The following is a 20,616-nucleotide window of genomic DNA, read 5'->3' as shown; positions in this document are numbered from 1 at the left end:
GGAGTCGTGAACGTGATGGTAAGTGGCCTCTTGGTTGCTAAGTTAACAATCCCTTACGCACGATATAATTTTTATAATTTTTAAAACCTATTTGCAGGGTACTCATCAAGGGAAAAAATACAATCGCGAAACCATGGCATCCGAGCATCCCCAGAGCACGACTCAAAAAAGCTTAAAGAAAAAAGGGAAGGGAACCACGAAGAGCAACGTTATCAATGACGGAACGGCACGCCAATATCCGCATGCACGGCGTGCGTACTCAGATGGTAATGTCTATCAATAGGATTGATTTTGCCTAGACAGTAAGTCTTTTTTTAACTGTATTTTGAACGAGTGCTTTACTTTCAGAGCACGCAACGGCGGGGGCAGGTCGTTCCAACATCGAGACGCTGCAAATCTAAACGAGCCTCGAAATGCCGATGTGCGATGCCTCGGTGTAAGGAAGACGTGAGTAATCACTCTTCTTTCATGCTCATTTCTACTAGGGGCCTGGGCTAGCTTGTCCAAGAGATATTTTGGCCGCCCTGTGCTGATAACTCCAAACAACATTGTCGCTAGGTGCAGCCTTCTACGGGCCTCCATCTTCATCAGATTGGCAGTAATGAGGAAAGGTGTAACATGAGATCGTGGTGGGATATGGAAGCAGAAGCGGGCACATGCATTTTGTACTCGTTGCAATAATTTAGCAGAACTTGCCAACAAACACGGCCCATAGACAGTATCGCAATAGTTCAACTTGGACAAGATAAGTGCCTCACAAAGATTTATCCTAAGTCTTTCACATAAATAGGGTCTTATTCTGTACAGGAGCTTTAATCTGTAGAAACAATTCCTTGCACACTCAGTTATGTGTTTTTCAAATTTGAGATGACTGTCAAGCACCAAACCTAAGTTCCTTGCATCCTCAACCCTCTCTATTGACTCCCCATTTAATGTAATACTTAGACTGTTGATCTTAGCTATACTTTTAGGTGTCCCTATTAGCATAAGCTTAGACTTTTTTGGGTTTAAGGTGAGGCAGTTTTCGGAGCACCAGGTGGATACGCTTAGTAAGTCCTTGTTTATCATGGCCGCAGCTCCGCCCTGGTCACGAGGCGCAAATGATAGGTACAGCTGTAAGTCATCCGCGTACATATGATAACGACAGTGTGCAATATGTCCCACAATATCAGCACTGTACAGAATGTAAAGAATCGGCCCCAAAATTGAGCCCTGTGGGACCCCGCGATTCACCGGCAGAGAGTTCGAACGAAGCTTTTTCCCATTGCTCAACCTCAGCTCCACATATTGACTCCGTCCATGTAGATAACTGTGGAACCAATTGATAGCTCTATGATCAAGACCATAATATCTGAGTTTCGACAGCAGCAGCGACGTGTTAATTGAGTCGAATGCTCTTGAAAAGTCAAGAAGCACCAACGCTGATACCATCCCACTGTCCTGAGCCGCGAGAAGGTTATCCACAACATCCGCCAGAGCAGTTGCAGTGCTATGCCCCCTTCGAAAACCCGACTGGAAATCTGGAAGTATACCATGCCTCTCCAAATAAGAAGTATAGATTACTAGTGGCTGTAACATGCTAGTCACCGCCTCAAACTGCGTATCACGCCCGCACAGTGCGCGTGGACGTACAGGATCACGCATGAATTAATCACAAAGCTCTATTCAACGCTGTGTTCCTGCTTCACTTAGGTCCTTTTCACACGTCCCGGTTGCCGGCTATCCGGCGCCGGGTACCCGGTGGTGAAGTGTATGGGCATGCCAGATTAATTACGCCGGAACATGTGAAAGCTACGTACCATGCCCATACACTTCACCACCGGATACCCGGCGCCGGTTAGCCGGCAACCGGGACGTGTGAAAAGGGCCTTAGGCAAGCATCGTTTGTGAATACGGGTGTCAATCATTTTGGAGCCTTGAGTCATACGGCTAGTTCTTTCGCGATATAAGTGAGAACTTGAGGCAACCCTAGAGACTACTTGCCGGCAGAGTAAATACAAATGAGTAGGTCATCTTCGTAGAAACGCACCGAGCGCGGTTTGTGTGTGAGCGCACGCCAATACGTATGCGGCGCGCACGCACACACTGACAAAATTCGAGGCAACTCACCGCTAATCAACGCTAAATTTTGTCAGTGTGTGCGTGCGCGCAGCATACGTATTGGCGCGCTCACATACAAACCGCGCTCGGGCGTTTCTATGAATATGACCTACTCATTTATTGTATTTACTCTGTTGCCGGCCACGCGGAAACAATGACTAGCTTAGTCACGAGACTCGTTGCCTAAAATGGTCGCGGCGGCCATGATTGTACAGCCTGGATATCAGTTATAAGATATGGCACAGACAGCTTAGAGAATGCAAAAAAATTAGCCAAGTGCTTGCGTGGCACGACATGCCACGCGCAATGTAGGCTCCGTAGTTGTCCGTCGTTAACACAATAATATTTCAGAAGCAAGCAATTACTTCATCTAAAGTCACTTTTAATATTTTCTAATACTTACCTGAGTTAAATGACTATTAGGTACTCTTACTAACTAACTGATCTATCTTAACCGTTTCTTCTTGGAATTTTTCCATATTTTTCAAGCCGACAGTTATTTAGTTTTTAGAGGGGGGACGGGGAGACGCTCTACTCGAACAAAAATTTGCATTTTAAACTTTAATATTTTGCAAACAGATCCCTAAATCGAAAAATGGTCCTTGAAACCCCTAAGCCATTTTAAAACCTAACCTATCCACGATTCCCCACACGATGGGGTAGAAAATGAAAAAAAGAATCATCATCCCCACTTTACATGTAGGTTCCCTAAATTGTTCTTTTTCATAATTTAATTCTACCATTTTGTCGGCGTGATTAATATACATACCTCCACAAAATTTTACAGCTCTCTAGTACCAATAGTTGCAAAGCAAAACCTCGGACGGACAGACACATGACGAAACTATAAGGGTTTCTTGTCAGGACTACGGAAACCTAAAAAGTGCGGGCCTATTGAGTCTGCAGATTGTAGTGCATAAATATAAAAAAAATCTAAGAACCTTTCTTAGACTTATCGCTTATTCCTCCACCTTGCACCACCTCACCCGGACCGCCTCCGATGTGATAAACGAGCGGCATCCAGCCCGGCAGCCGTTGCAAATTGTGCCGTTCTTCAACTCTGATCTTGCCCGATTGCTTTCTATTGTTCTCATTTGGCTACATATCTATTTTGCACATTCGAAACCTGAATTTGAATCATGCGCAGTTTCTTGTTCGTCTAATAATAGACTTGAGTCAATGAACTCCACAATAAAATTGCACAAGATGCGTTTAAGCCGTTTAGCGTGAGAGGTGTCGTTAGATTCGTGAGAGTGACACTGGCTATATGTATTAAAATTGGAAGAAATCAAACTGGCCAATATAAGGCGCCATTGTCTTAAAAAAAATCTATCAAAATAAAGGGCTTTATAAGTAGTTTACAAAAATGACCATGTTGCATAACTACATAATATAACTAAAAAAAAATATTATGTAGGTATTGTAAAAACAAAAAAACCTACCTGCGTAAAAATGACCTAAAAAGATAAAAACAGGACAACTTCACAAATGCATTCGGAGACATCAAATACATTTCACCATCAAAAGAACTTGTCATTAAAAACACACAAAACACATCCTACTACGCGTATCAGTGGTGGGCATAAAGTAAGAAAGACAAGATAACAAAATACGACAGAAGCACAAAATTAAACATGCAAAATAAACTTACCCCGTACTCTGCCATCACCTGTAAAAGACAATACATAAATTAGTTAATTTCATAGGTTACTGATTTTATTGAACTGAACTGAACTTAAGTCCTCATTATCATGCACTGCCTGATCAAAATTACTGTGAAAACCGCCAAAGATTATTATAATTAAATTTGATTCTAATATAAAAATAAAATAAAATAAACGAAATACTTGCTTTATCAGCTTCCGACGAGACGGTGACCGCTACAAAATGTTTTCACTGTCGCCAAACTTTATAGGTACCTGGAAAAGAGGAAACCAGTTGTAAAGGTTAAGTTTATGTGTAGTTAAAATACTGTACTAAACCGTGGATTAATTAAACATTTATAGTGTACCTACAATGTCGTATGTAGGTAGTTAACGACAGAGAACTTTCGCATAAAATCATACCACCAATTACTATCCGTTCGCGATAAGTTTGCCGCTGGCGATATGACGTCACTCGAAGGAATGCGTCTATAATTTTAGCAAACTATATTGAAAATATTATTTATTTATTAATATTGAAGAAAATTGTGTATTTGCGTAAAATAAAACACTTAATTGCGTTAAATCACTAACAAATTGCGTTTAATCGCGGTTGGAGGAGGGGACGCACTTCAGATCATAGAAGGGAATAGATGTGAAACGGGGGCGTGGCGCGTGTCTCCGCGATATGCCCAGAAACGAACATCGGCCGCGACGCCAGGTTAGTCGCGATTCAGTCGTACTGAGGAAATGTTCTCCGATATTGTTGGATAATGCGTCGTAACGTGCAATAACATAAGTGAAACGAAGAACTACAGGAACAATGAAGTCATTTACCACATGTAAGTATTGCAAATCCATTGGTATTTTGCTTATAAATAAAAAAAACTAAACATTTTTACGAACGAATTCAGTGCCGTGACATTTACTGCGATATCGAAATTAGTGGTGATAAAAATTCAAACACGTTGTACATTGACGATTTAGTTAGCAACCACTTTATGTCATGCGTAACTACTGCGCAATGTATTTTATTTCTTCCGATATCCACTGACGCGTGAAAATACACAGTACGGCCGCATGTGCCGGTCGTAACATAGTGCAGGGCTCGTGTTCTAATACGGTTTCCTATTATCGATAAATAGAAGTAAATTATTATTTTCTATTTTCTAATTTTGAATGAAAAAATCATGAGTTGCTTGCGATTTTTAAGTTTTTACAAAAACAATAACAATAGTAGAAGGGATTAGTAACTGTCAACTATGTAATTACTATAAGAGCTAGTTGAAAGCCTAATATAGGCATTATTTTTGATGAACATAGGCGGTACCTACGAATTTCGCCATAATTAAAAAGTTAATGCGCGATAGTAGTTAATAATAATTACAGTGATCCTGTTATTATTATTAAAGTAAATAATAATATATTACCAATATTGTAAATACTGGTAAAAATCGCAAGTACCTACTTAACCCATGACTTTTCATACAAAATTTGTCAGTCTATAACTTCTATACTCCATCGATAACGACATTGAGCTTTGGTTGGGGTAAATTAATATAAGGTAACTTCATTTAGTCCCAATAATTGATTCTGAGTTTTTCGTCCATACAAAATGGAACTGACTCCTTTATGCAAAAATCGTTAAAGAACATAATAATAACGTATAATAATAAAAAGGTTTTCATACAAGCATTTTTTAAACCAATTTCGAGCCTTGCCCCCAGGATTTAAAGTATCGATATCTTATCGACTCCATTTTATCTTTCTTCTCTCTAATTGCTTTTTTCAAAGTGTGCGTCACGTCACGCGGCCATTGATTGGCCATAAGGCACGCCTTCTGGCCAATCACAGCACTTTTAAGCCGGTTGCACATGTTGTCGTAGACTCTCAGTCGCTTTGTTTTTACACAGTTGAATGTGTGTGTGGGAGCTGTGGTGGTGGAAATGTGGGGACACTGATTCTCGTTGTAGTTACGCGCGACTTCATATCTATTCTCTTTCTATGATCTGAGGGACGCACATTCCACGGACCGGCAAACTTAGCGCGAACGGGTAGTACGAGTAAACCTATGTTAAAAAAAAGAAACTCAAAATAATTATTATCTTTTTCTAAACTTAAGCAATACAAGGTGGAATTTTACTAAATTCCACCTTGTATTGCACCTTCCCACCGATGGCATTAGGTACTCCTAATGCCATCTGAAGAAAACTGCATTCACAGATTTCCCAAAACTCGATTGCCGCTTGAAAATTTTCTTTGAGTAAAATTTTCTATCTATACTAAGTATTATGAGTACTTCCCTTCAGGTGGCATTACAAAATTCCAAACTGTATAGGTATTTACGGAGTTAACAAAATATTTTCGAGTATTTTAGTTTCGAGTCCACATTAGGACTAAAGCAAAATAACACGCAATAATGAAGTTCACATTCCTATAGTAAGAAAATGTGTCTATCTAGAACTTACGTTGAAAGGAGGTAGCTCCACTGTCGTTTTCACCACTATTTATACAATATTCACAAACACCACTCATTTCTTATTTTACACCCTACTCATAGACAAATATGACTTAATGTCAGAAACACTTTTTTTGGATTACAATCTAGATTAAAACTGTATTTATTGTTGGTTGTAAATGTACCTTGTTGATTGTACTCTGTATGTGTTTTTTGTACAAATAATGATTCTAGTAACTATGAAATACATTTCACAAATAATATTAAAAATATCGCACACTACTCGTACACTCGCCAGTCTCGCGTCGTCACGGTTCGGCGATCACGCGATAACTAGATAGAACAGGCTGCGTCTGCGACGATGCGCGCCGCGCGCCAAATATCAGAGTACCCACAAGTACGCTATTTGTTAAAATTATCACTGACCAACAATTTGAAATTTAAAGCAAGGGTTTTAGGTTTTAGCACAGAATACATAATAGTAGCAACAGAAATTGCACTCCTTTGTGTAGGATCAGATGCCGGCATTTTAACGGTAATAATAATAATGCAAAATATCCAACGCACATGGTGCATTCGAAATCGCACCTTACTACTACGCTCACAAGAGCACAAATTTTTTGTGTTCAGAATTAATCTACCTCACAGCTCAAGCGTCAGGGTTGTATAAGCAAAGTAAAATAAATAAAAACTTAATTTTAAGAAGCATTTATTGTATTTACGATTGGTAAACTTTAATCTAGTGGTGTTTGTATAATCGTACCATCTCTAAAGTACCTACTAATAAACTTCAGTGTTGCGATAATTCGAAATTGGACAAACAGTTTTAAAAGGTGTAGTGTCGGAAAATAGACACGGTGAAGTAAAGTTATTTTTTTTATTAGCTAAAATAATTTTTTACTACAGTTTTTTGTCATAAGTATTTCAAAATTATTTAAAAAGTTTAGTGTTCGTTCGTTCGTTCGTTTCAGCCGAAAGACGTCCACTGCTGGACAAAGGCCTCCCCCAAGGATTTCCACAAAGACCAAAAGTGTAGTTTTTTTAAATTATTTAAATCACTACAGTTAATTATTATTCCTAAATATTACGATTTTCCAATAAAGAAGAATAACAGAGCTGTTGGAACAATAAACCTTGATTGCGACGATGATCGACCGAGCGTGTATAGAAATACGCGTGTGCTCACAGGCGCGTGGCGGCCCTGGCTGATTTGCAACCTGAAGTTGTCGCGCGCTGTAGGTAATTATCTCGGCCATAGGCGAGTGACGGAGGCCTGGTTTTAGCAAGAAAAATATTGGGATTCCGTGGAGGGTAGTTGAACTGGAAGCATGGTGATGAAAACATTGAAACACTTCGAATTCGAATGCACATCGAGTGTTGAGTGGGTTGTCGTATGAACAACCCGCTTTGAACCCGATGGCGTCTTGAAACCTGCTTACGGGCATATGTACTACTCCACGCAATCCATGAAAAATCAATAGAACTGAAACACCCACGTTCTATTACGTTAATTTTTCACCCGACATTAGCAGAAATAAACCTCTCAGAGAGGTTTGGTTGCCACTAAACAAAACAAAACATTTTTATAAGGAAAACTTATTTTGACAAATTAAATACTAACTACGAAGCTAACAATGATTTTTACAAGTATTTTTAGTCTCAAGTTCACGTTATTATTAAATAGAGTTATGGGATGATTTTTAGAAGCATTAATTGCGCCTGCGCTTATTTAATAGCAATATTTTATCTACGAGAGAAAGACGAATGCTAAAAAAGTTTAGTACCTACCTATTCGTGAAAATAATGACTACACTTTAGAGTTAAAATCTTAAAATGAGTCTAATTTGAACAAAAAATTAGACTCATATTCCATATCATAATAAAATAAAATAGTTATAATAAAATACGTGCGCTCATTTAACTTAAGCACCATAATTTATGCAAGAACAATGAATAATGTATGACCACAAAGTTACAAGTTAAACTTCACCAGTCAAAACGGCTTAAAAGGATTCCATGGAACCGAATATGCGAAAGATTCTGAACTGTCGTTTTTCTTTTGTAATCCGCCGACTTTAATCTAAGTGACAAATCTACTAGCTCGGAATTCGAGGCCTGGATCAAGAAACTTTAGTGGAAGGAATTTTCTGAAGCAGGTCGCGAAGTGTCGGACTTTTCGCGGGATTTTTTCAGTAAGAAGCACGCTGAAAAGATGAATGAAAGAGTTTGATCTTTAAAGGGCTTTCTTTGTTAATTTGATGTTTAATAGTCAATGGACAAAAAAAAATGCAAGATTTTAAACTTTCGCGTTCCATTTCAATTAAAATAGTACGACACGTTAAGTCGCGTTAAGACCTGACTATTTTAATTTAAAAAAATGAATTTGAGTTTGGATAGCCCTTTTTCTGTGTGCCAGGCGGCCTGGTGTGTAAGGTCCTTAAGGAAATGCCTATCTTTTTTGTAAAAAACCTCATTAATGCGTAAGTAACTTTATTGCGTAAGGCCTATTCTACTAAACTACTTATTGTTATAATTAGTTTGGTCTATGATTATGTTATGGAATGAGCATAGGTGAAAAGGAAAGAAAATAGGTTTTCTAAGATTCCTGCTTTTTAGGATTAAAAAAACAACCATTTTTTATTACCAACATAGTTTTTTTAATAGTAGTGTTTCCGCGTAACAGCTAGTTAACGATATTTTTATGATTAACGTCCATTTCCATAGGGCTGATAACGCAGGTGTGTGCTGATAAATCGTTCATTACTGATAGTGTTGCTCGGGGTTCCGTATTCAGGGTTCTTGTTTACATCTAGTATTCATCCATTATTAAATTAATTTCAGGAGATTATTATGGGTTCAGTTCGGTTCAACAGGGCCGGATCAAAAATATAGACTGCAGCAAACAATTATTTGTGGTCTTATTTATCTTTCAATTCGGTTTTAAAAGAATAATAATTTTTATTTATTTATTTATTAGGACAAGCAACAAGACAAACACGCATATACATGGAAATGAATTACCATAACTAAAAGTGCTTAGAACTAAGTGTTGTCTTAATAAGAGGCTGCCACGGTTTTATTTTTGTCATATAAAAATAGTAATAATCTTCGAGGTTATACGTTACAGTCAGGTATTTTTGCAGCTAAATAAACAATGGATTCAGATAGTTGTACGCAAATAGTCCATGCTTGTACTATACAGTACTTGTTCTTGGTAATTCATTTATGGGAAAATGTATTAAATTCTTTAATAAATTACCACAAACTGTTGTAGAACTACCCATTCATAAATTCAAAGCACATATTAACCCTTTACGGCGCAAGAACGTATTTTATTATTTTTATATCAAAAACAGGTCGTATGAGGTATATAGAAGATGGGAAAAATAGTTAAAAAAAACACACTTGAAAAAAAAGTATTTATTTTTGAAGAAAACATGGTGTTGCAGAAGTGCATCATGGTGTAAAATCGTACCAAAAAGTAGGGGGTAAGAGAGGTTTATGTGTCAATGTTTACTACGTAGTTTAATCTTATAATATACCATTACGCGGTCCATCAGGTCCTCCCATGTGATGATAATATTCTGCTACTATAAAAGGCCCCTCTACAGTAATGTTTCTTTTGTGACTTGTCAACTCTACTTTACTACGGATGTGAGGTTCTTGCCAGCAATTCTGGATACCCGATTCACAATCTTATTAACTCTCCAAGCTACCAAGGATATACCAACGCCATCATAATTTGAAACCTGTTCAACTGATGTTCCTCTAGGTTACCCTTTTAGCTGCTTTCCTTCTGGGAGCTTACAGTTAAGAATGCGGTTTCACCTAACGTTTTCCAAAGCTAAAATCTCACGGCAGCTCTTGGATTTCATTAGCCAGGTCATAAGATCTTCTGAACCTTATCTGGTTTACACTAAGCTCTAAGTTTTCATTTTTCCATAGTGTATTTGCCTTTAGGGATAAGCGCGCTTCTTGATATGGTGGCAGAACTGGAACTAGGGGCAGGAACAGCTTGCAAAGTATCACATGGCTGAGCTGTAGTGCTGCTATCAGCCTCAAAGTACGGCGGCAAGATGTTCTTGTCCTCTGGCTCCAGTACTTCTGGTTCCTCATCAGAGTTCTCTGTTCATTAGGTTCCAATGTGTATGATGGATCAGCTACATCATCGTTACCTGAGAAATCTGAGCCATCATCACTATTTTCCCATTGGTCCAGAATATTCTCCAAGTCCTCAGTCGTCCAAGATTGGGTCCTGGTACCTGGATGTGGAAGCCTCGAAGTCATAATGGGTCTAGAAGAAAAGAGATAGATATTAGACACCTAGTAAAAATGATAAATTTAAAGCGCAATGATGCATAACTGCATCATAAGAAAATTGTCCTCTAATTCTGTAAATACAATAAAAATCATTTCAAATATATCAAATTATTGAAAACCAATAACTTACACTCACTCCACATCAATTTCAGATCAATATTTTCATTAACACCAGAAAAACAAAGAATCAAAATCACCACCGAACAAAACAAACCGAATTTTACAAGTTTCTCACTTTAGGTGATCACAAAAATAAAATAGCGCCATCTAGCACAAACAGAGTTAACTAACTCGTAAGGGTGCTTTGCTGCAGATATGCCGCACTACGTTATAAGGTATTTTTGTTACTGTTTGAAAGATTCTATGAGTTCAAGTGGTATGATGCAGAACTGCAATTGAGCGCCGTAAAGGGTTAAAAGTACCTTAATGAAAAAGGGCTACTATAAAGTCGATGATTATTTAAAAGATAAAAATGTTTGGGATACGTTACTGCCTAGCTCGCATAAATATTTATAACTTTGTACATTTTAAAGCATGTAAACCTTTGAAAAAGAGGCTGACAATAGTGACTGAGTTTCTTGCGCTGCTTCTTCTCAGCACTGGCCCATTTATTGTCCTGAAGCAGTGGTAGGGTTAATACTGGGACGTGTAAAAGTGCTTTTTTTAAGCCTATTTACAGAAATAAATGAGTTTTAATGAGTTTTAACAGTTGGCATCAAATAAGTTAAAATACCATTAAAATTCTCAGCTAGTAACAATGACATCACAGTCCATTGCCGAACATAATCCTTTCCAAAAAATGCAAAAAAAAACATTATGAATTCGATGTTGTCGTCTGTTTGTACCTAACATCTTTGTATACCTACCATCTTTAATTGCAAATAAATGATTATGATTATAATTAAACGCCAGGCAGGTGTTACCTTCCTACTCATTTAACATTATTAAAATACAGCAATATCACAATTGACTAATCTACCATTTGTGCCTCTATCGATTGGCTAATGACATAAATATCATTATAATTCAATCAATCCCACTCTTCCAACTGTACTTTTTTCTCGCCTACGGAACTCTGTCACGGCGCGACCTCGCCAGACCGCCAGCGATGGCCGCACAATAGTGATGTTTGTAATCAACTGGCCAGCTGTCAGAAATGTTGTGGAAGCTGACGACGCGAGTGACGAGGACCGCGGTACACCAATGCTGTGGATGGCGGGCGAGAGCTGCACGTGAGTTTATCTTTGCTTATCTATGACGTCATAACCTTAGTCTTGATACGCTACCTGTTAGAGCGACTAAATGGGTTTCGATAAATTCAAATGTTGATCAATCTATTTGTTGTCGCGTTAAGGAAAATAGTTGTAGAGACACCGGCTGGATGTTGTGTTGCTAAAAGGAAAATGCACTGTGACAAAATAATATTAATGTAATATGATGAGAACTATTTCTTGTCTGCAGTGTATATTTACGTAAATAAATATCGCAAATGAAACTACTGAGAGTGAGACGAATACTTATGATAGTAAAAGTATTTACAATTGAATACTTTTTATCAATTGACTCTACTGAGAACTGGCATTGAGTCGATTTGAATAGATTTTGCTTATTAGCCTACATCACTGAGAGAAAATAATCCGATGAAAAATCGAACAAATTTAATAACCTAATTGGATTCAGAAAATACTGACGAAATAAATTAGCAATTAATTTTATTCGACCGTTCGAACCCCAGGAGGTTCAGTAGAATTTCGACAGAGCTAATCAAAATTGACCTTTATAATACCCTAGAAATATATTTTTAGAACGCTTATTTGGAGTTGGAGGTTTCCCTATTCATAAATATTGTGTAAAGGTTTCCCCATTGAATTATTTTCATGAGCTCACTATACGAGTAGTAAACAAGTAAACATCGATCTATTTTAACCATTGTGTTTCTTTTTTTATCTTTGCAAGCGCCTGGATGTGGATAAATCATTGTGGATGTCCTTGGGGTAGGTAAAAACTAGGCCTTTTTCAAGCAGTGGGAGTTTTTTGGTTAAACGAATCTGTTGTCTACCCACCCTTTAGCATTCACTTCATTCATCTTCTCTCAACATTACTAGTAGACTAAGAGCTAGTGAACGCCAGACCTAAGTTATTTTATAAAATCTGAAAGTTTGTCAGCGCATACTAACATTGGTAAGAACGTTTGTGCATCATGGAGTTTGGGTCAAAGTGGTTTTGGCAGCTACCCGTCAAAACTCTCTGGCTGATGAGGAAGGGTAGGCCTAACAAAATCTGATTTTTGGTTTTTGAAAATCATTTTGTTTCCTTCTTTACAGTAGCAGCTCTCGGCGTCCGTCATTTGCAGGTGCTTCTGATCTTCTTCGGCTTGTTGCTGGCTTACGCCATGAGAGTCAACATGAGTATGGCTATTGTAGCCATGACGGATCCTCATAGCAAACATGTAAGTAAACCGTTTGGCCAGTTAATTACCTACTATTGTCAAATAGATACTTAATGAAGAGTTTTACTATACTATTCAAGAATAATTTCAAAGAGAGTATAATAAAGTAAGTGAAGTGGAGTTTCTGCCTCCTCGTATCCTCTATTTTTTGCTGTGTCTGATGGGGTCTCAACTGTTCAATATTATTTTGAAGAACCTAATAGGTATAACGTATGAATGAAATAGCAATAAATTGAGTTTAGACCTCGTTGAAATCCATACTATTGCTAGGTATGATTCTAGGATCATTTTTTTTATTTGCTTGTACAATACAAGTGCAATTTTCATGTAAGTAATATTTGAACAATTGATTACAAACCAACGGATACTATGATACAAGAATATAATACAGTTAATTCCCATTAAACTCTTTTGTTTTACATATAAATAGTACAAAACCTATAAACAAGTGTGTCCAAAAATTACAGGCCTTCAACTGGAGCACTCAAACCCAAAGTATCATCCTGTCCTCGTTCTTCTGGGGCTACATCGTGCTGCAGGTGCCAGCTGGGGTGATGGCCAACAGAATAGGCGGGAAGTCGCTGCTGGCAGCTGCTGTAGGAATCAACTCGCTTCTGGTGCTGATAATACCGTACTGTGCTTTACACGTAAGTATTATTATGTAAACTAATTACTATTTCAGACCATTTCTAAATAAATATTGATTGTTTTCTAGTGTATGTCTTGTTGGTTGTCCTATTAAATAAATAAATAAATTTCCCCCAAATTAGAAAAAAATCGTAAAATATTAATGCTGGCTCATTCCTTGCAGGCTTAGCATTGCCATTCATCGAGGAAATGCAGCCAGCATCCTCGCCTCTTTGCCTCGCGGACACGCGATTTATTTTTTTATAAATTACTAGCGGCCGCCCGCGACTTCGTACGTGTGGATCCCGTTTTACCCCCTTCATCTATCTTACGCGGTTTAGATTTTTCCATACAAATGTTTTTTCCCGCTAACTCCCGTTCCCGTGGGAATTCCTAAGTATACTATAACCTGCCCAGGAGTATGAAGAATAATTGTACCAAGTTTCGTTAAAATCCGTCGAGTAGTTTTTGTTTCTATAAGGAACATACAGACAGACAGACAGACAAAAAAATTACTGATTGCATTTTTGGCATCAGTATCGATCACTAATCACTCCCTGATAGTTATTTTGAAAATATATTTCATGTACAGAATTGACCTCTCTACAGATTTATTATAAGTATAGATTGAAAATAAACATTTTAAAAAATGCTGAAGACAATAAAACTGAAAAAACAATTCGGTAGGTCCTCCTCATTGATCACATTGATCACAAAAATAATTAAAATCGGACCAATGATACTAAATATTATTTAAATATAAACATTTTATAACATTTTCAGGGCAGCTGGAAACTACTCTGCGCCTGCAGAGTCCTTCAGGGCCTCACCCAGGGGGTCGTCTTCCCATCAGTCCACAACATGTTAGGGAAGTGGGTGCCTGTTGCGGAGAAGAGTAGACTGGGAACTTTTGCTTATGCGGGTAAGTTCTGCTTAGCCCAAAGTTTGACTGGCTAAGAAGTTATTTTCTTAAAGGTTACTTTGTACTGGAAAGTCGAACCTTAATTTCAAACTCCTCTTGTTCTTCCGATTGATTTCGTTGCTGGTCTAATCACAGTTTAACTTTTCCCCGGGATAAACTTGACCTTCACTGGTTGGGTTTTTTATTGGCGGTCAAGTTGTAGATACTGGCTACACAAGAGTTGCAGCGGTGGAAACGAGAGGGAATAGTCCCGTTGGATGAGAATGCCATATGGCATTAAGTTCGCCTTTTATATACCTTGATGAAAGTGCAAATAAGTTTTAATAAAGACTGAGACAGAGACGGACTAGTGACCTCAAAATTATTCATAGCATTGCTGTCAAATAATGGGACTGTTGCAATATAAGATTAGCAATATCATGAATATTTATTAGGATTTTTGCCTAATTTCTACGTAGCATTCTAATTGATTTATGTGACGTCAGTTTCATGATTATTACAATGTTTCACCTACAATAATTCTGGTTGAAAAATATTATCAAAGGCAAGATCGCGGGTTTACTTTCACCTGAGGCAAAGCAATATTTTCAAGGTTTTTAAAAACAATAGCGATTCAAATCCACTCTCTAATTATCCTTTTTCAGGTTCATCACTAGGAACAGCTCTCCAGCTGATGTTTTCCGGCTTCATAGCGGAGTACTGGGGCTGGCCTATGATCTTCCACAGTGTCGGCGTCCTCGGAGTGGTGTGGACAGGGTTCTACGTCTGCTTGGGGTCATCATCGCCGCAAGACTCGAAGGTCATCAGTGAGGAGGAGAGAGAGTACATCGTGAGGTCTCTGGGAGTGTCGGATAAGGTAATGAATTGTTTATTTTATATCTTAAAAAGTTAGAGAAGTGAAATATTTTTTCTAGATAAAATTCATCTTGTTCCAAGTTGAGCCATAGCTTAAACCTACAATCCTGATGGCGATTACAGTTAAATGGACGATGAACACTTGTTTTAAAAGTGTTAATATTTAGTACGTAAATGTAATTTTAACACGTGTTTAACGTCCGTTTAAGTTTTTTGTACGTACATTTTTAGGAAAAATCTTGCAAAATATTAAGAATTAACTGTTGGCTTGGGTGTTAGCCGAAAATATGTAGATTTTTTAGCTGAAAAATATGAAAGTAATCTTTCTTTTATACTTCATTATCAGTAAATCCCCGATTATATAAAACAACGCATCAAATAATCGCGGCTTAGCCCACATGTAACAGTTACTGATAAGTATTAGTAGCCTATATTCTGATATCGTGCTACTATGGAGTTTCATCAAAATCCGTTGTTCCGGTGGTTTCCAACTTGTAAAAACAGGAGACCCCAGCCACTTGTAACAAAATGTAATCTTAAAAGAAATATTTTAGTTTTCATGAAAAACTATTTGTTGACCGATAAATAAATGGATACATACTCGTACTTTATCGATAACACGTTTGAAAGAAATACTAAATCAAACCAATATGCTCATATCTTTTTTCATTTGTTATTATTATTTACAGAAATACGACACTCCCTGGACGTCGTTGCTACGATCGGTTCCTTTTGTGGCGTTGATTGTGGTCCATTGTGGGTATAACTGGGGATTCTGGACCCTTATGACTGAAATGCCATCCTATATGAAGAAAGTTTTGGGCGTCGATATAAAATCCGTAAGTTTTTTAACAAGAGTAAAGAAAGAATCACACTTATCGACCCGGAATCGGATCGTAAACTTATCATCTCGAGGCGGTCTATATTTTTTATATGAAACTCCGTGCGACGCACACTTATCCGCGCCGTAACGTAAACGCCTCGCCGTAACGTAAAGGCGACACCCTGTTGATCCGTTTCTAGGTTGATCAGTGTGCTATGACCTTAATGAAACCTTTTTGAAAATAAAGAGGTATCTTTTGATAATAATTTTGTATAATTCTGTATGAAAATGATATTTTTAGGTGTTTCCTTACAGAACGGGATGTTATCGGCATTGCCGTATCTAGCGATGTATCTCCTCAGTTTTCCCTTCGGGGTGATGGTAGACTACTCGATCAGGAATAACTGGTTGAGCCTTAGTGCAGCAAGAAAGGTATCTAATTCTATTGGTAAGTATTATTAAAATAGAAATTAATGCATTAATTAATAAACTCATTATGATTTTTCCATTAACTAATAATATGCTTCCATTAAAAGTTAATGAACATTCTTCTATTAAAGTGTGACCGTGAGTTTTCGCGTGCATGAGAGAAATTTAAAGACTCAACGGGACTAAGTAGTGAAGTCTAAAGACAAGACAATAGATCAAACCTGGTCGAGCTGGCGCAAAAAAAGGCCCAAAAAACCAATAATAATAAGACCGTGAGTTTGAAAGGAACAAAATTAATGTCAATTTTTTTGAATTTGAGACGAAATGCGAGGGACGGTCTGCAAACCCTTTTTTCGACATTCACACACGATGCTTGCTTATGTGAATCTGCAAATAGAACGCACAGCGTTGAATGGAGCTCTATGATTGGTACATGTGTCACCCTGTGCGTCCACGTGCACTGAGAGACCTCATAGTAATGTTTGTGAATATGGGCGTAAACCACTTTTGTGTCCAAGATAGTTATTAGATGTTACATTATTGTCTGAAAGATGAAAATACTCTTTATCAAGTATAAACAGACACATTACCTACTATTGTAAAAAGTTTAACTTTATTTTCAGGGTACTACGGTGCAGCGACAGCTCTCATAGTCCTTTGCTATGTGCCTCCCAGCATCACAGCCGCAGCCACGCTATTCACCATAGCTGTGGCTCTCAACGTTGGCCATCTCACGGGGTTCCTGGTAACTAACCTTAAGTTTTAATAGGCTTGGGAAAATTCCGAAAAATTGCATTTTAAAAACGCCCGCGTCAAGAGAGGTGACGAACGCGGCCCCTCTTTGTGTGTTTCTTTACCGACAGACAGAATTTATTTATTTAAAATCTTTATTGCACAAAAAATGCGGTACAAAAGGCAAACTTAACGCCTTGTGGCATTCTCTATTAGTTAAACTTAATAAAGAACACGTGTTTAAAGACTAAGTATCGGAAATTCAAATAGAAACACAGGTATAGTCTCGGGACTATTCCCACCTCTCGTTCCCACCACTGCAACTCCTGTGTAGCCAGGATCTGCAGCTTGACCGCCATAAAAACCCAACCAATGAAGGTCAAGTTTGTCTCGGGGGAAAGTTAAACTGTCATTGGACCCGCAACGGTATAGTCTATTTATTATTTCCCTTTACAGTTGGTCCACATCGACATGGCCCCCAACTTTGCAGGCGCCATGATGGGAATCACGAACTTCCTGGCTAACATCATCTCTATCGTAGCACCGCTGGTCGCTGGAGCCATTCTGAAGGACGATGTGAGTACTATAAAATGTAAAATCTGCTTAGTTTTGCACATTATATGAAATACTTAGATTGAAAAATAAATAGTTTGTTGTTCTGAATATTTCTTTAACTATATTTTTAAATAAAAAGGAGGAGGTTCCCTTTTTTCTACGTTGCCGCGATTATCTTGAATGGATAAAATAACAAAATATTTACGATGCCGAGAATACGAAGACATAAAAGGAAAATAAAAAATAATCAACGATGAGTACGTTGGGTCATCTCTAAACTATCAAACCGAAACTTCACAGGACTCTTCTCAGTTAAAAAAGACTAGTATTTCCTTGGAATTAATATTGAACGAATGTCTGTTCATTACTCTCTAAACTGCGTTTCTTACTATGGTTATTCTTATACTTTTCAATTAAACAATCTAATCAACAACCAATTCGAAACTAAAGTAGATACTCTAGAAATCCACTTTAACTTCACTAATTCTACTTCTACAAAGATTTTATTTATTTATTTTTGGGAAACATACAGTTACAATATAATTTAACTTAGGTGCAGTAAGACAACACATAAACCAATTAAGTTTCCACAGTTAAATATACACATAAAGTTGGGCAAACCATTATTTCAGACTGATCAAAATGAGTGGCGAGTGGTGTTCTGCCTATCAGCTGTAGTGTACTTCGTCACCAACACCATCTTCATCATTTACGGCACCAGCGAGCGGCAGCGGTGGAACGATCCCGATGAAGAATTGTTGGGTGAGGAAATTTTCCATAAAGTGCTTTCGGGTAGCGCTTAACTCAGTGAAGTTTCGCGGTCGTCTGACGTCTCAAAAGAGACGAGAAGAGAGAGTTTTGAGTTTTTTACTTCAATGTAAATATAGTTTAATGTATTAGTTAATTATAAAAAAGAAAATTTTATTTTCATAAAAAATGACTTTCGGTCGTCTGACATCATTTTTTTGTATTTCAGGATATAGAGCTGTGAAAAATGAGAAAATTAAAAGTTGACATTACGACGTGGACATGGTTGCTCTGAAGTAGATTTTTTTTTATAAAGTTTAAGAACAAACATAATAATTTATGATTAGTAACTTACTTTCCACCTTGTGGGTGGACGTCCCACGCTGCGTTTTCCGGTACGTGGCCTCCATTTCAGAACCTTGCTGCCCCATCGGCCGTCAGTTCTACGTACTATGTGCCCTGCCCACTGCCACTTCAGCTTGCTGATCCCACAAGGTGGACCGACGACCTGATAAAGGTAGCGGGAAGGCGCTGGATGCAGGCCGCTACCAACCGTGCGATGTGGAAGTCATTGGGGGAGGCCTATGTTCAGCAGTGGACGTCCTGTGGCTGAAATGATGATGATGATGATGAACTTACTTTCTGTGGACCAAGTCATAATAATAAGTGTATTTATTTAGGATAACAAAATAATAAATTATTTTTATAAATCTGTGTTTCATTATGCGAGTATGTAAACATACTAACCGTAACAATCGCAGTGTACCAGAAATAATCTGTGATGTAATAGGAATGCAATAAAAACTACGAGTAAAACGTAAGGTCACTTAGCAGCATTCTTGAAATAAATACGTACATTTGCTGCATTCCTTGTTTCATTTACATTGTCACCTTATTGACGAACAGTTAATGTGCCATTGTGTTGTCTCAACTAATGTTTAGAAGACATACCTAATTTTGTTTTGAAGCATTACAGGAACTCGTTAGCAAAATGATATAAAACATATTCACTGTGTACGAGTATAATAATGAAATATGAAACGGATTTAGCTTTGATAAATTTCATTCTATCTAACTTCCCTATTTTACCTGTTTCTATAGCTAACCTACGGTGGGTTTGACAGGAATTACACCCGTATTCCCAAATATTACTATGAGGTCTCACAGTGCGGATGCACATGGTCCCAAAAACCTATTTAAAGACAACACTTGAATGGCGGAGTGACACACACGAACCAAACACAGAGCTCTATTCAATGCTGTGCGTTCGATTTGCTGCTTCACTTAAGCAAGCATCGTTTGTGAATACGGCGTTCATTGATAAGGTCAACTACCAAATTGTAAAGGTTCAAACACACCTGCAGGAATTGTTGATGTAAAACAAATGAACAACGCAGAATAAGAATAATTTCTTCACTGAAGACGCACGACCGTGACGTTCACAATACTTGGTTGTAGGGTGACTAATCGTTCCGGAGTTCGTGAGACGTGACAACTGATTAGTTTACTACTAAACAAAGGCTCTGAAGGAATATAACAATAATAAGGCGTTTGTTTTATGAAACCTTTGGAAGTACTTCTTCAGACAACTCTACATTACACTAAAAAAAATAGCGGAAGTCTTACTACCTATTTATACGTATAAATACGTTACATACATCGAAAAATTATTTATTTTATAAAAATGAGAGGCTCTGAAAAACTGGATACGGGTAGGGCAGGACCGGTCATTATGGAAAGCCTTGGGGGAGGCCTTTGTCCAGCAGTGGACGTCATTTGGCTGAAACGAACAAGAGGCTCTGAACTGTGAAAAATATTAATATGGGATAATTAATATTTCATATTAATATGGGATTATGAGACTTCTCAGTAAGGAGAATTGAAATATTGAAAGTCTTGGATTTAATCAAATTTATGGTCACCGTGGCTAATCAAAACCTTCAATAGTAAAAACTA

General features: G+C 37.7%; 1 protein-coding gene across 3 annotated transcripts; it reads left to right on the top strand.

Annotated features, from left to right (window-relative positions):
- The first annotated feature begins 11,526 nt into the window (after positions 1-11,526).
- Positions 11,527-19,013, top strand: LOC135075651 (putative inorganic phosphate cotransporter). Of its 3 annotated transcripts, none has more exons than XM_063970063.1 (11): positions 11,527-11,753; positions 12,849-12,970; positions 13,438-13,617; positions 14,381-14,519; positions 15,164-15,375; positions 16,064-16,213; positions 16,513-16,645; positions 17,250-17,371; positions 17,815-17,934; positions 18,546-18,675; positions 18,890-19,013. In XM_063970063.1, the coding sequence occupies exons 1-11, from the start codon at positions 11,678-11,680 to the stop codon at positions 18,925-18,927; spliced, it is 1,422 nt and encodes a 473-aa protein (XP_063826133.1). In that variant the 5' UTR covers positions 11,527-11,677; the 3' UTR covers positions 18,928-19,013. The 3 variants fall into 3 exon arrangements, with proteins under 3 accessions (XP_063826133.1, XP_063826131.1, XP_063826134.1); XM_063970061.1 differs by having other exon boundaries at positions 12,846-12,970; XM_063970064.1 differs by lacking the exon at positions 11,527-11,753 and adding an exon at positions 11,931-11,950 and having other exon boundaries at positions 12,846-12,970.
- Positions 19,014-20,616: the final 1,603 nt, after the last annotated feature.

Source organism: Ostrinia nubilalis, chromosome 10 (genome assembly GCF_963855985.1).
Source record: "Ostrinia nubilalis chromosome 10, ilOstNubi1.1, whole genome shotgun sequence".
In the NCBI taxonomy this organism is placed as follows: domain Eukaryota; kingdom Metazoa; phylum Arthropoda; class Insecta; order Lepidoptera; family Crambidae; genus Ostrinia; species Ostrinia nubilalis.
Note: the sequence above shows the minus strand (reverse complement) of the source record. Positions and strands in the feature narration are given on the sequence as shown.

Excerpts from the sequence above, each read along its gene's own strand:
- LOC135075651 (XM_063970061.1), top strand. The coding sequence starts at position 11,678 with ATGTTGTGGAAGCTGACGACGCGAGTGACGAGGACCGCGGTACACCAA. Across the intron at positions 12,971-13,437 it reads CGGATCCTCATAGCAAACAT|GCCTTCAACTGGAGCACTCA; the intron begins GTAAGTAAACCG and ends CAAAAATTACAG. Across the intron at positions 13,618-14,380 it reads TACCGTACTGTGCTTTACAC|GGCAGCTGGAAACTACTCTG; the intron begins GTAAGTATTATT and ends TAACATTTTCAG.